Below are 14,070 nucleotides of genomic sequence, written 5' to 3' on the forward strand. Positions count from 1 at the left end.
CATTCATACAAAAACAGCCCCTAAAATAATTAATATCAATAGAGGTACAAAATAGTTTGAGAGAGAAATATATCAAAGGACACTTCAGTTTCCAAAGAGAAAGAGAAAGAGAAAGACATGTCAGTCCAGTCCTACATAATACAACTATCTTTGTGTTAGCTGGGGAAAGGAACGAAAGATTATCTGGAAAAAAATAAATAATACAGTGCCACTTATTGTACGAAGATTATCATGTGAATTGGAGTAAAGAACAGTTAACACTTGTTGTGTTAATTTGATAGACTTTCAAGGAAGTGGTTAATTTTCAACAACCACAGGTAAAAATGTATAAATACACAAAATCTTTGGTAGCGCTTTATTTTACAGTCCTGTTCCGCATGTACATAATATGTACTACTTATAATAATTACAATAACGGGGTAATAACTAACCCTGAACCTAACCTTAACCCTTGTAGTTACCTTACATTACCCAGCACTTTCATAGGTTAGTACACTGTAAGTGCACGTACTGTAAAATAAAGTGCAACCAAATCTTTTGTTCAGAGTCAATACTGATTTTGTATTACAGGCCAATATTAAAGCACTACCTGCTACAGTTACGACCTACTCAGAATTGTCTGTGAAGATTCTCAGCTATCCAGATCATTGAAGGATGTCTAGTGTTATTCTTGTCATTTAGATGCTGTGAACTGATGGTGGAGATTCAGTGGCATTTACGATTTTAGACGGGGACGACAAAGACACCTGATATTATCATCCGTCTCGGGTGATCTGATCTCTGATCTCGAAGATGATTGGATTTCAAAGGGAATGGTCTCTGATTTCTAGTGGAATGCTCAATGTATTTTAGTCAAACTTCACATGCACTTCTGTGTCACTGCATGTTAATGTTGGGCCTCCAGAAACAGATGATAATAGCAGATGTAAAGGGGCTCAGATTGTCTCAGGGATAGGAGGACGGCCTACGACACCAGTTTCAAGCCAATTCACATCTGTGTTTGTGATTCACACCGTTAGTGTAACACAGCAAGGTTAAACACCAGAAAATTTCCTTCATCAGTTCACAACGCGTGTCAAAATAGACACATATCCAGGTAACTAGAACAACTCAATCTCAGGTTAATCTAAACACACACTACTGTTCAAAAGTTTGTGGTCGGTAAGATTTAAAAAAAATATATATTTGAAAGAAGTCTCCTATGCTCACCAAGGCTGCATTTATTTGATCAAAAATACAGCAAAAACAGTAATATTTTGAAATATGATTACAATTTAGAATAACTGTTTTAATATATTTTTAAATGTCATTTATTTCTGTGTTTTTCTGCTCAAGATACATTTCTTATTACTATCAGTGTTGAAAACAGTCGTGCTGCTTAATATGTTTGTGGAAACTGTGATACTTTTTTTAGGATTCATTGATAAATAAGAGATTAAAAAAACAGCACTTATTTGAAATAAAAATATTAACATTATAACTGTTTACTGTCAATTTTGATCAACTTAATGCATCCTTATGGAAGAAAAGCATTAATAAAAAAAATAAAAAAAATTACTGACCTCTTAGAATTCGTTCATTATGAATATGGCAGATATTTCACATCATAACACAGACAGGTGATGTTGCATTAGAAAGCATCATGTTCAACTCTACAATATTTCTGCAAATGTTTTCAATCAAGTCACTATACTGTCTGAGTTTGGTCTCTGTTAGCAGCTTCATAATGAAACTAAAATAATTTCCTAAGGGCAATTTAAAATTGCCCTGCATGTTTACACATGGAACATTTTAATTCTTAGCTATGTGGCAGAGTAACATAAAATTATAAACCAAGTTTGGACAGGCTACTGTCCTCGACCTGAAGCATTATACTATTTAAATAGTATTAATACTATTTAAATAAATTTGTACCAGGACTTTCTCTCATAAATGTTGCCACTGTTTGTTTCTGGCAACCTAAAAAATTTCACAGGCTTAAAATATGTGTGTTTAATTTGATTTGTTTTGTTAACAGTATGATTAACACTTCAGAATCTGCATCTGCATTCATGCACTAAGGAAAATGCCCTCAATTTCAGTTTCTATCCAGAGGGCATATTATTGAATTAATACAAACACCTCCTAACACACCACTCATATACCATAAATAACCTAATGCTGATTAATCCAACACTTGGGGCAAGCACTGTGAGAACTACAAGCTACTACTTACACAGATCAGAAGATTCCACTGTTCCCAAAGCGAGGAAATCTCCAACTAACCAGCCTTACTGGATAGAAAGGGCCTCACGACACGTTTGCTGAAGGAGACACGAGAGGAACTGATAGCTGAACTGAAAGCTGCAGAATTGTCCATCAGATGTAGTACTCTTGCATGCTGTCTCTCGTGGAGTTGTGAAGGTGAAACTCTGCCCTGTAAGCAGCTTCAAGGCTACGTTGGTGTTCCTTTTCTTGGAGTCTTGCAGTTCTTTGAGCTTGTCGATGTTGGTAAAGGAAACGAGTCATCACTGCCAGCACACAGAGGGTACTGAAGACCGCAGCTGTCACCACACCTGCGAATCAGAATCGGACACTCAACTTATAAAGTGTTTTGAACTGGAAATGGGGCCGTTCACACAGAATGCGTTTTTGTATTTATAAAAAGCACAATGGAACAAACCAAAATTTGTCAAGGCATGTTTTAAGGCATGTTTGAACTCTTATTGAGATGCAGGAAAAAAAACTGATTCAAGTTTGCAGGTTTGCATGGACAAAAATTTAGAAAGTGATTAAAATGGTTGCATCTTGTGTGAATGTCCCCTTACATTCCATGTTCAATACAAGTTAAGCTTGACAGAAATAAATAAATAAATAAATAAAATAAAATAGTGAAAGCAACACTCACACAGTCTCACACATTCTACAAACTCTCTTTCTACTTTAATGGAAAGTTTATGCTGCCAACAAATAACTAACAGTGAACAATCCCTTGTGACAGTTCCAATGGAGATTTTATTACCATAAGTTACTGCGCACAACAAATTACCAATACAAAGTCATTACCCATTTCTGAAATAAAGAGAGCAAAAAGGAAAGATGAACATAAACAATATGTGTGATAGTGAAAGCTCATTTCATACTTCACTGACTGTTACAAATGAAAAAATGAAGCAGACTGAGGTGGTAAAACAAACCTCCGATTACAGCTGAATCAGGCTGGCTGTTGTCTTCGCGATGCTCGTTATCTTTTCCCACCTCCTCTCCATGATCTACAGAAAGGTGGCACATGCATCACACAGAAATACAACACAGTTTACATTGTAAAGAGATATGTGGACAAGATGCAGTTGTTTTACATTTTAAGAGTCCAACCCTCTTGTTTTTCATTATGCCGATTATACTTCCTTTTCATTGAATTATTTCTTCTTTTAAAAAAAATCTGTAACATTCAATGGTGAAAAGTTATTTTTATGTCTACATCTATTAATTTCAGTTACATAGTAGATTAGTGCTATGGTTGCTTGGCAACTCTATGTAAAATGTTTTTTTTTAATTCTGCACAGATCGCATCTCCCTCACAAAGAATATCTTGCATCAGTGATGTCCTGTGCATTTTATGTTATTATTATTATTATTATTATTAGTAGTAGTAGTAGTGGTATAAACCAATTTGCAGAAAATTAGCATAAATGCTCAGTACATTTTTTAAGAAATCATTGAAAAGATAAATAATGGCACACATAAAATAAAATAAATACAAACTATTCTGGTTCTAACATCACATTCATATATGAATATATGAAATGAGACTTGGACCATGCTCATTGCAACTATTTCTTAAGTGTTCGGTTTATAAATTGCATCTATTTTTCTCATAACTAACCCAGCCACAGGATGTCTTTATTATGCCTACAATAACTATAAAGCCACATGAGCTCTTCAAAACACAAAAAGCACACCAGGTGAGTGCAATACATGTGTCATTTCATTAAAGCAGACCTGTGGCCCACTGTTATCACAATTACCATGGTGAAATTATGAGGCAACTGGGATATGTTTCCTACCTAACACATATTGTGATGCCTATTCCTTTTAAATTGTTATTTAAATTATGGATATGATATGTCTGACAACATTCAATACCAAAAATATTCCTGAAATTGTACAGCAGTTAAATGCTATGCAAAAGCTTTCAATTCTCAGCTTAATTACTTTTGTATTAATTTCCAAGAACTTACCTAAACGAGATACAGAGGTTGAAAGGTCAGCTAATGCTCTGCAATTTGATTCCAGTAAATGTCCTCGTATGCTGACTAGAGAGCTCCCTCGGTTCAATAATGCTGCCTTCAGTGGAGCAACGTGGTTGTACTGGACAGATGAGAAGCAGCCAATGAAGCCTTTGGACCCAGCATTAGCTACCTCTTCATCCAATACATCACTTCCTGTTTGGAAAAAGAAAATAATAAATGCATATATGCCAGAGATAGTTTCTGTCACACACATTAACAGTAATTACTCAACAAAAACACTGCTTGCAGCTATTGTGAGCATTTAGATCAAAAGTTACAATTACAGACAAGCAAGAACTTATGAAGTTTCACTCTTTTCAAATCCATGAATATTTCAGACACAGGCACAGTCCTGCTCATTCACTGTTAATGCATGCTTCGTGACTGCTAGACACTTTGAGTGAGTGAAGAAAGATAAAAGGTTTCAAACAGTCAGCCTTCATTGTTGAATCACCCTTGTCTAATGTCAGGAAAGGGGAAATTTCAGACCCATCAAGCATCATGACAAGTTCTGAAAAGTAATGGCGCTATGTAGTGGGAGAACTTCACATGAGGAAGGAGCAGACATTATTATGAATGCAGACATTTTTAATCCACATAACAGATAATGTGAAAAATGCCTTCTTTGCCTCTTGTCTACCCACCAAAGGATTAAATTAGTGTCTTTTTAAATAGGATCAATTAGTTTCATTACCTGTGACTTTTCCCAAGGTCAGTGACTTCATAGAGTTAAACGCGGCATCATATGAAAGGGTGTACTTCTTATTTTCATGGTCAACCTAAGAAAAATCAAGAGCAATTGAATGAATACAAGAGAAATCACCCAGAATGTGATGAAATTTCTATTTATTCAAGAACTGCATTAAAGCTGAATCAAAAGGCGATGTACTATCGAACTATTATAAACAGACTCTATTTCAGAACTATGAGTACATCTTTGTACATGGATCTCATGTTTCAAACAAATTCAGTGTAAAAAAGCAATTCAATCAACTACATTCCAGTAATGTAATATCTTTTGTGTTGTTACATGTGCTAACCATAGCATGAGACATGTATGCTTTGAAAAATAACACCTGAACAAAGACGTCCTTTCCCTCCCGCTGGATGTGAACTCTATGCAGCCGTCCGTCTGCCAGGCTGCTCAAGATGGGGCTGAACACATCCGGTCTATTCTCCTTATGCAGTTGATACCAGATCTGTAAACTCCCTGAGAAAAACAGATCAATGCATTAGCACATTTGACAAACGTTACTTATAGCTCTAGCCAGGGATGAATGATGTTGTTGTGAGCATGTTGTAAATCATTGTAAAATCCATTTTATTATCCATTTGGTACTTAGATTAGTCAAGCAAAGATTAAAACCATGTAACTCCAGTCATGGTGAATTGAGTGTATGTTCCAATATAATTGTGAGTCATCCTGTAGCGTTCTTACAGAGCTCAGCAGATGGACTTCACGGCTCCAGCTCTCAAGTAGAGTCTTGCATAAGTCTATGAGACAACATGTTTATATATAGACTATGTAGGACCTTAGCAGCTGTTCTAAAAAATGTATAAATATTAATTCCCTGGCAGCCTCTAGCCTTTACTCTGTCTGTCAATACACATTTATTTGTCCCTCCTACACAAATATAGTGCAGATAAAGGGTCAAGGTGCTGGTCGTGCTGAAATTCCCTCACAGTTATATTTGAGGCATCTCTTGACTTTCGTTGTGCGCCAAGGATTACTGCACAACACTTTTTTGTCAATATTTCTAAAAAGCATTGTGTGATTGGATTTAGTTCAACAAGAATGTGGGTGGTACTATTATGTAGGAATGAGTGTTGCACAATAAAAATCCATATTTTGTTAAGCTGGGTGAAGGCATGACTGATCTTAAAAGCACAGCTCTTTCAGGATTTTCTCAGCCTTGGGTTCCAAACATGTATGATTTTGTTTCTTCCATGGAACACAAACCTTAGCACAGTGCAAAGCTCATGCTGCTAGTTTTGGTGCAATAAAAATAAATGGTCACCATGACAAAAATGACAAAAAGTATCAGCAGTACATTTGATCTTACATTTTCTGTGAGGAAATTCTGTAAATTTATATAGGTTTCATGTTTTTGTTCTGTATATTCATATATGACGCATCAAGGTGTCATTAACGCCAATGATGCCATTTGTCAATGGTTCTCATAAACAATCATGTTGTGTCACATCTGAATATTAGAACTTGCAAATCTCAAAAATAAGACAATATCTAGAGCTTAATTTTTGTGCCTGTGCTTGACACAAAACTATCATCTGACTTGAAAAGACTTGGCATTGTCACACTTCTCGGGAGGCAAGGAGCGAGGAACGAGGAAACACGGAGATAACTTCAATTCACAGTCTTTAATGATCACATCCAGAGTGGATCCGGCGAGATCCTCTACGGGGCAGATGGTGAGTGGCGACCCGTTTCTCGCCAGAGTCCACTCCACGAAGGCGGCGAATTCCTCCGAAGGACCATCTTCGGACGACAACGCTCTGCATCGGTGTTCAGGCTTGCATCATAGAAAGCGCAGAGCGCGTCGTCCGGATAGCTGGTGACGTTAGCGACCATCAGGAACATTAAAGGGAACACGGCAAACCTGGGGAGGTGTGACAAAGAGTCCAGGGGCGTGACAGGCATATGAAATGGCTTTTTATATAATAGAACTATTTTGATTATAGTTTGGTGTCTTTATTTTTAAATTCCCAGTTTTTGTTTAAATTTAGTTTAAATGTTTAGTTCAGTTGCCCATTTTTATTAGTTTTTAATATTTATATTATTTCTTTCAAAATTAATATTTTTAGTTCTTCTACTTAAACATTTTATTTCAGACAACATTTCTAATTTTTTAAGTTTTTTATCTGATATTTGTATTTTAATTTATTTCAGCTTTATTTTAATTAACAAAAACGATTTTTTTTATCGTTTTAGTATTAGTTAACAATAACAAAACTATATATTTATGGTGTTTTTTGTCCGTTTGGGGGGTTGATATAGCTTTCAAGATGATAGCTTTCAAGATGAGCTTGAAACATGCTGCCCAAACAACTCTTTTGTTGCAACAACTTTGTGGTTGATGGAAGAAGTAATATCATATGGGTTTGGAATGACATGAGAATGAATGAATGATGACAAAATTTTCATTTTTAAGTGAACTATGCTTTTAAGAGTTTTAATGTGTACCTGAAGAACAGGATGAAATTAACAGCTTTGATTATGTGACAATGTCTGATCTAGTTTGGCTCTTAATGTTTTGCTAGTTAATTGTGATTTACTACGATTCTAACAACCTTCTAGTGATCTACAAGACTGTAAAACTGACAGTTTAAGAACAAATGAGCAGGATTAATCAATGGCCTATAGTGGACTAAATCTAATTAGAGAAGAACACAATCAGAGAACTATAACTTTTTATGTTTCTTTAAATTTAATCTTGCAGTACAGTGTTCTGGATAATAGGGGACGGGAGTAATTAATTTAGGACTGCAATATCCCTATTATAGACATATAAAGTATTCATAAACTAACTCATCCAGCATTGAGAATGATATACGTTTGCACAGCTGTCTCACCGTTCCGTGCTAAGATGATGGCCACATACTGCTGGCTGAGTGTGTTGACTGTGAGCAGCATGGCAGGACTCTGTGTGGTCTGGAAACTCAGGGCCATGTTGTCTCTGGTCTTGCTGTACTGAGAAGGGACAGACAGCACTGTGGTCGACCTGTTCTGTATGACAGAGAATGGCTCTTGAAAAATGTAGGTGACCGACGCTCCTCTTTCAAAGGACATGGACATCTCTGTGGACATAAAAAGACCAGATGGATATTGTCAGTATTCCTGATTTCCTACGTGTTGTTTAAGCACTTTGAACGGGGGGTGTGTGACTGCTGATAATGCATACATTTGTATCAATAGATTCTACAAGCAATGCCCATGCATAATTAATAAAAACAATACATTTTTTTTTTTTTTTACAATCTCTACAACCAGTTTCTCAATTCTTAGGTCACGTTTTCAAAACTCTTCACACAGTGAGCCCATCTATGCGGGCTTTGTGGGCTAAACTATGGAACATTTTCCATTGCTTTGGCACAAAATACATTTAATGACTACTTCTCTCAGAGTACGTGGATTCTTTTCTTACTTAGAAACAACCACCACCAAAAGTCTATGTATCTACAGGCCAATTTGCACATTTAAATGTTCTTTAAAAGTTCAAAACTTAAAATAATACACAACCAAATAAGACAGCAATTTGCTACATTTCTACAGTAATACCTCAATGAAATATATTCTAAATCTAACTAAAAATGATATAGCTGAACACCTACACAGGTGTTTATCTTTCAATGTCATTGCCGTCTATACAAAAGGGGACAAACTTTGGAACAATTTCTACTGTAATGCAAACATGGACCTTGTAAGATATACTGAAGTGAATTCTGAATAGTAGAGAGCTTTCATTCTTGTATTGTAAAGATATTTTACAAAAGAAAACATTATATAATGCTATCTGTTGATAATGTTTTTTAGGGCATTGTTTTATGAGTGACAGCGTGTTTGCTGGGTGACAACCTTTGCTGGTGTTATGGAAGAATTACTTGATTAGAGACATGTATGAAGTGTTTTGGAAGTTTTAGTGCATTTTGAATGCTGTGCCAAGCTTAAAGTTGATTAGGAGAAGTGTGTGTAGAGTTTTGAAAAACTGACCTAAGTATTCAGAAATGTGTCCTTGTGCTTGAAAAAACTGAAACAATTACAAAAAGAAAATCTGTGAAGACTAGAAGACAAACTCTGAATGTTGGCTTAACAAATCAATGTGTGAAAGTTAAAAGTTTTAGTTTTGTTCGAAGTAGTGTTGCTTTCCTCAACGAAAATTGTAACATATTGATACTATCACCCAAAAAAACTTTAATTTTGATTTCATGGGGACTTTAAGTTTGAAGGCTGGAAAGCACTGAAGTCAACAAGAATCACCATTTGCAACCCATTTTTTTCCACAATGTGATACAATTTCAAGTGAAACAGGAGAAACACAGACATACAGACAGACAGACAACTAACATACAGAGAATATTAAAAATTGAGATATTAAACATTCCCAGTATCATAATCCGTCAATGACTATTGCAGCAAGAATCAGAACAAATACTTTGGCATTTATAATTACATTTTCTTCTCTGTCTGCATTTGAATAATGTGCATCATCACAATGGAAGACCCTATTAGATACAGACTATCAGACAGACAGACTGAGGCAAGAGAACAGAACAGTCAGACTTTCTCATCTCATCCTTTGATCAGCACAGCTCATTAGATCAAACTAAAGAAGGGCAGCTTTACGCACGTCTGACTTTCTGATGTCTTCATGAATACAAATGTATAGATTTTCCCACTCTTGTTTACAGACATTGTATAACACTATATTTCTGGAAAAAAAAAATCTAAGGTATGTTTTAAGCATGTCTGCCCGTATGGCATAACTTTCATTAACAAGATTCTAGAACATTCCACCCACACAAGGAGAGTGACGAATTCAAACGTAGCAAGGTTACGATAAGTCATTAATACTTTGTTGTTCTATCATAATGGCAGGGCAGCTTTTGTAAACTGAAGATACTTATGTAAAAAGTAGCTTTGTTTCAGATTCTGTACATCAAGATGTTCAAAAATCCCACTCAACACATACGCCTTCGAGACTTCTGTGCCTTCTGTGCTCATACAGGCAACATCAAGGCTCTCCAATCCAGCATCAGAGAGCCTTTGATAGAGCAGAGTTATTCAAAGACTGGCAGCGCTTGCCCACTGACATATGGCTAAATTAATTTTTACAGTACATTATGCAAAGATATAGATGTCATGTTACATATTACATGGCAGTTTCATCATGTCTGAGACAAAGTAATTAATCTAGTCAAAGTAAAATATGGATTCTCTCAAATCAAATATCTTATTAGTTATTACGAATAGACTTTTTAAGTGCTTTCTTTATTCCTATTATTCATTTTCTATGTATTACTTGATTTATAAAAGGTTTAATTTATTGACATCACTAGTTAAATTTAAAATATTACCTTCTGTGCAAGAGGGTCCTCCATAAGCGGAGTTAGTGCAGTCGCACATGTAACCGCTGCTTTTCTCAATGCATTTCCCCCGATTGTGGCAGAGTCCAGCTGAGCTGCTACAGTGACCCGCACACCCTGAACTCACTCCTGGTGTCACTTTGGCCCGTTCCTCCAAGTCAAAATTCACCCCATTCATGTTAAATGCTCGAATGCATCCAAGAAAGCCTCTTTGTCTTGTGGCTGTGCCCCCTAAGAGATGAGAGGGTAAATTATGGGGAAAAAAAGTAATCAGGAATACTTTTCAGAGGCAGATGTGTGAAAAGATAATATAAAAAACTACTATTGGACTGAATAAAGAGTAACAAACAAATACAACTCCTCTCTCTGCAGTGCACTTTCAAAAGGTTTATTTTACCAACAAACAGCTGGCTTCCAAGCTGAAGGCGAAGGTGTCCATCAGGTGGGGTTTCTATGATCCGCAGGGGCAGCTGGTCGACCTGCAGGCATGCTTCTTTCACATTGCGCTCGGCTCGAACCCAATGCCACTGCCTGTCGTTCAGTGGCACGGGAGATTTGACGGTCAGGACTACTGGCCCGTCGCCCACATTAAAGGAGAAAGTCACAGCTGAGGGAACTGGGTGAACAGGAACATGAGGAAAACAGTCTGAACAAGCGAAAACCAACACTTCTAAAACAGCTAGGATTAAAGCAAAATCACAGATAAAAATACCAAATATAGTGTAATACCAATAATAGAGTGTTCATTCAAGTTACAGTAAAAATGAGGTTATTTACGTTAACTTTAGTTACAATAGATAACATGAACTAACAATGAACAATAATTTTACAACATTTATTATCTTGGTTAATGTAGTTTATACATACACCACCATTCAAAATGTTTCTTGAACAGCAAATTCGCATATTAGAATGATTCCTGAAGAATAGTGTGACACTGAAGACTAATGACTGCTTAAATTACAGCTTTGCCATCACACAAATAAATGACATTTTAAAATATATTAAGATAGAAAATTGTTATTTCCAAATGTTTTTTTGATCAAATAAATGTAGCCTTGGTGGGCATAAGAGACTTTTTTCAAAAACATAAAAAAAATCTTACCAACCTCACACCTTTGAACAGTAGTGAATATCAATAAATGTTTAACATTTCAAGTTGTATAAAAAGAACAATTATTTTATGTAATATGAATTAACATGAAGTAACAATGAACAATAGTATATTGATAAATTCAAATTCTAAATTAAACTAAATGCATGCTGAAAACATTTTTTCATTGTTAATTCATTACACCTATTGCATCAACTAATGTTAAGAAATTGATAGATATTTTAAAGTGGTACTCAAGTTATGGACCTATACCAAACAATAATGGATGGATAAGTATTATAATTTGAAAGTTTAATCTTTTTCTTCTTCTTTTTTAACTTTATATGTTATATTGTTCAATTAGATTTCTAATGGAAACCTAAATCTGACATTGCCACATTCTTATAGATGTTCAGAGACTCACAGCTCAGCTCAACCCTGATAAAGTCTTGAATGCCCATGTTTTCCAGAAAGACCCCGGAGGGGGAAGCAGTCTTGAAGTAGAAGGAGACATCGAGGGAAAGCTCCACCTGGAGAGCCGGGAACTGCAGATATGAAGCCGCTTGATAAAAAGATACAGCATTCCACAGGAACTCTAACAGAGAGGAAGAAAGATAAATGTCATATAGTTGACAGCTTACATATTCCTTTTATACACTGAAATATCTGTTATCTGTCCGCTTGTTTTCTTTTTTCTCTCGCTCCTTCTCTCTTAAGTCTCTTTCAAACATCCATCCTTGTCATATATGACAACAGCAGAAGAGATCAGTTCACATACTGTCATCAGAGCACTGCAGGGGTCCCACGACATACATGGCTTCAGAGCCCAGTCTGTAAGTATCGCCAACCACAATCTCCCGTACCGGCAACTGCTCCTTATATGAGAGGATGCCAGTATCATTCTCCCTGTAAACAAACGCACATATTCAAAACAGTCCTCTAACATTAGATGTATAAGGCAACAAGACATAGCATTTGAACAAAAATGGATATATTAGATATACGCTACCATTCAAAAGTTTGGGGTCAGTAAGATTTTATTTTGTATTTGTTGAAAGAAATTACTACTTTTATTTAGCAAGGATGTATTAAATTAATTAAACATGTCAGTAAATGCAAAAAAAATTATATTTCAAATATTGGTGTTCTTTTGAAACTTCTATTCAACATTGATAATAACAAGAAATGTTTCTTAATCACCAAATCGGCATATGATTTCTGATGGATCATGTGACACTGAAGACTGGAGTCATAACTGCAGAAAATACAGCTTTGCCATCACAGGAATAAATTATATTTGAATATATATTAAAACCTAACATAGTTATTTTAAATTGTAATAATATTTACTGTCATTTTAATAAAATAAATGCAGCTTTGCTAAGCATTTTTTTTATAAATTTTTTTTTTTGTAATTTAAAAACAAAAATATTCCTGACCCCAAACATTTATTTATACAATATATATAATAAAATGACCATTTTAAATACGTATCATATCTTGTACATTATGAATGTACCGGTAATAATTTAGTGACCCTACAATAAGTCTTACTCATGGATTAGGTATAAATTATGCATAAAACTAGTCAAGGTTATATAAAAGGTGTTTACTGCATTTCATCTGGTTTTGAGCCTTGTCAGCACACATAATAACGCAACTTGTGTGCTATTATCTGTGAATAAGACCCAGTGTTAGTAAAAGTAAGGTTCATCTCAGTAATCTCACAGACGTAATGAGTTGCATTTGCCTTGTTACCATGACACTCTGTCTGCATCACAGTTGCAGAAGTAGTTCATGTCGGCACAGTTCTCTTCCAGACCGCAGGAGCACTGCTGCACCCCCGGCTGGAATCCACCCCAGTAGGTCCTCTTCTCTCCTCTGCGGTCCACCCACCAGGACAAAGGGGTGCCGTCTGCAACAACACCAATTCAACCTAAAGCACATCTTAAGCTTATCTTCATCAAGACCTGTACAAGTCAGTCCTCTTCAATACATACCAAAACAAAAAATAACAGAATTTTACACCCATTGTCGGTAACAGACAAATATATAAAAAAAAGAACAAAAAAAAGAACAAAACCATTTTTAGAGTGTTAAATAATATGGGGTATAGAGTCATAAATTCATATGCAATTGTCTAATAGTATGTGTATATAAAATCCACACACTGACATTATAGAGCTTTTTAATTCACTGTTAAGCTGAAAAAAAGTGTAGAAACTAAGAAATTGCTAGTTAATTTCACAATTAAATGACAAAGAAATGCTAAAGTAATGCACTGAATTAACCATGACATTTTTATCTAGAAAAATGTACTCGGTTACCAACGTAACCTCGGTTCCCTGAGATACGGGAACGAGTACTGCGTCTTGCTAAACGCATATGGGAAAAAAGCCTTTTTTCTCCTGAACAGAAGCCTTTTCATTCAAGCAGTGAAACTGCACGGCCATTGGTTCGTGCAGTGTATTAAAAATGAACCAATGGCTAGGCAGCGGAGCTGCACGAGCCTATGGCGACGAAGCCCGCCAAAGCCAGCCAAAGCCCGCCAGAATGGGCGGGGCATCTGGCTATATAAGCGGGCGTTCGCCACAGGATTCTCAG

General features: G+C 35.8%; 1 protein-coding gene across 1 annotated transcript in view; it reads right to left on the reverse strand.

Annotated features, from left to right (window-relative positions):
* Nucleotides 1-2,127: 2,127 nt before the first annotated feature.
* The window catches only part of LOC107725209 (contactin-associated protein-like 5), a 49,646-nt gene continuing 37,703 nt past the window's right edge, over nucleotides 2,128-14,070 (reverse strand). Inside the window, exons 14-24 of the mRNA XM_016534396.1 lie at nucleotides 13,225-13,381; nucleotides 12,245-12,372; nucleotides 11,891-12,061; nucleotides 10,771-10,989; nucleotides 10,365-10,604; nucleotides 7,863-8,087; nucleotides 5,348-5,481; nucleotides 4,966-5,050; nucleotides 4,221-4,424; nucleotides 3,177-3,251; nucleotides 2,128-2,555 (exon numbers count right to left, since the gene is read on the reverse strand). Of these exons, the coding sequence (XP_016389882.1) occupies nucleotides 2,359-2,555; nucleotides 3,177-3,251; nucleotides 4,221-4,424; nucleotides 4,966-5,050; nucleotides 5,348-5,481; nucleotides 7,863-8,087; nucleotides 10,365-10,604; nucleotides 10,771-10,989; nucleotides 11,891-12,061; nucleotides 12,245-12,372; nucleotides 13,225-13,381 (1,835 nt within the window). The 3' untranslated portion in view covers nucleotides 2,128-2,358. The remainder of the gene's footprint in view (nucleotides 2,556-3,176; nucleotides 3,252-4,220; nucleotides 4,425-4,965; nucleotides 5,051-5,347; nucleotides 5,482-7,862; nucleotides 8,088-10,364; nucleotides 10,605-10,770; nucleotides 10,990-11,890; nucleotides 12,062-12,244; nucleotides 12,373-13,224; nucleotides 13,382-14,070) is intronic.

Source organism: Sinocyclocheilus rhinocerous, unplaced genomic scaffold (assembly GCF_001515625.1).
Source record: "Sinocyclocheilus rhinocerous isolate Xijiao unplaced genomic scaffold, SAMN03320098_v1.1 scaffold3807, whole genome shotgun sequence".
Classification (NCBI taxonomy): Eukaryota; Metazoa; Chordata; class Actinopteri; order Cypriniformes; family Cyprinidae; genus Sinocyclocheilus; species Sinocyclocheilus rhinocerous.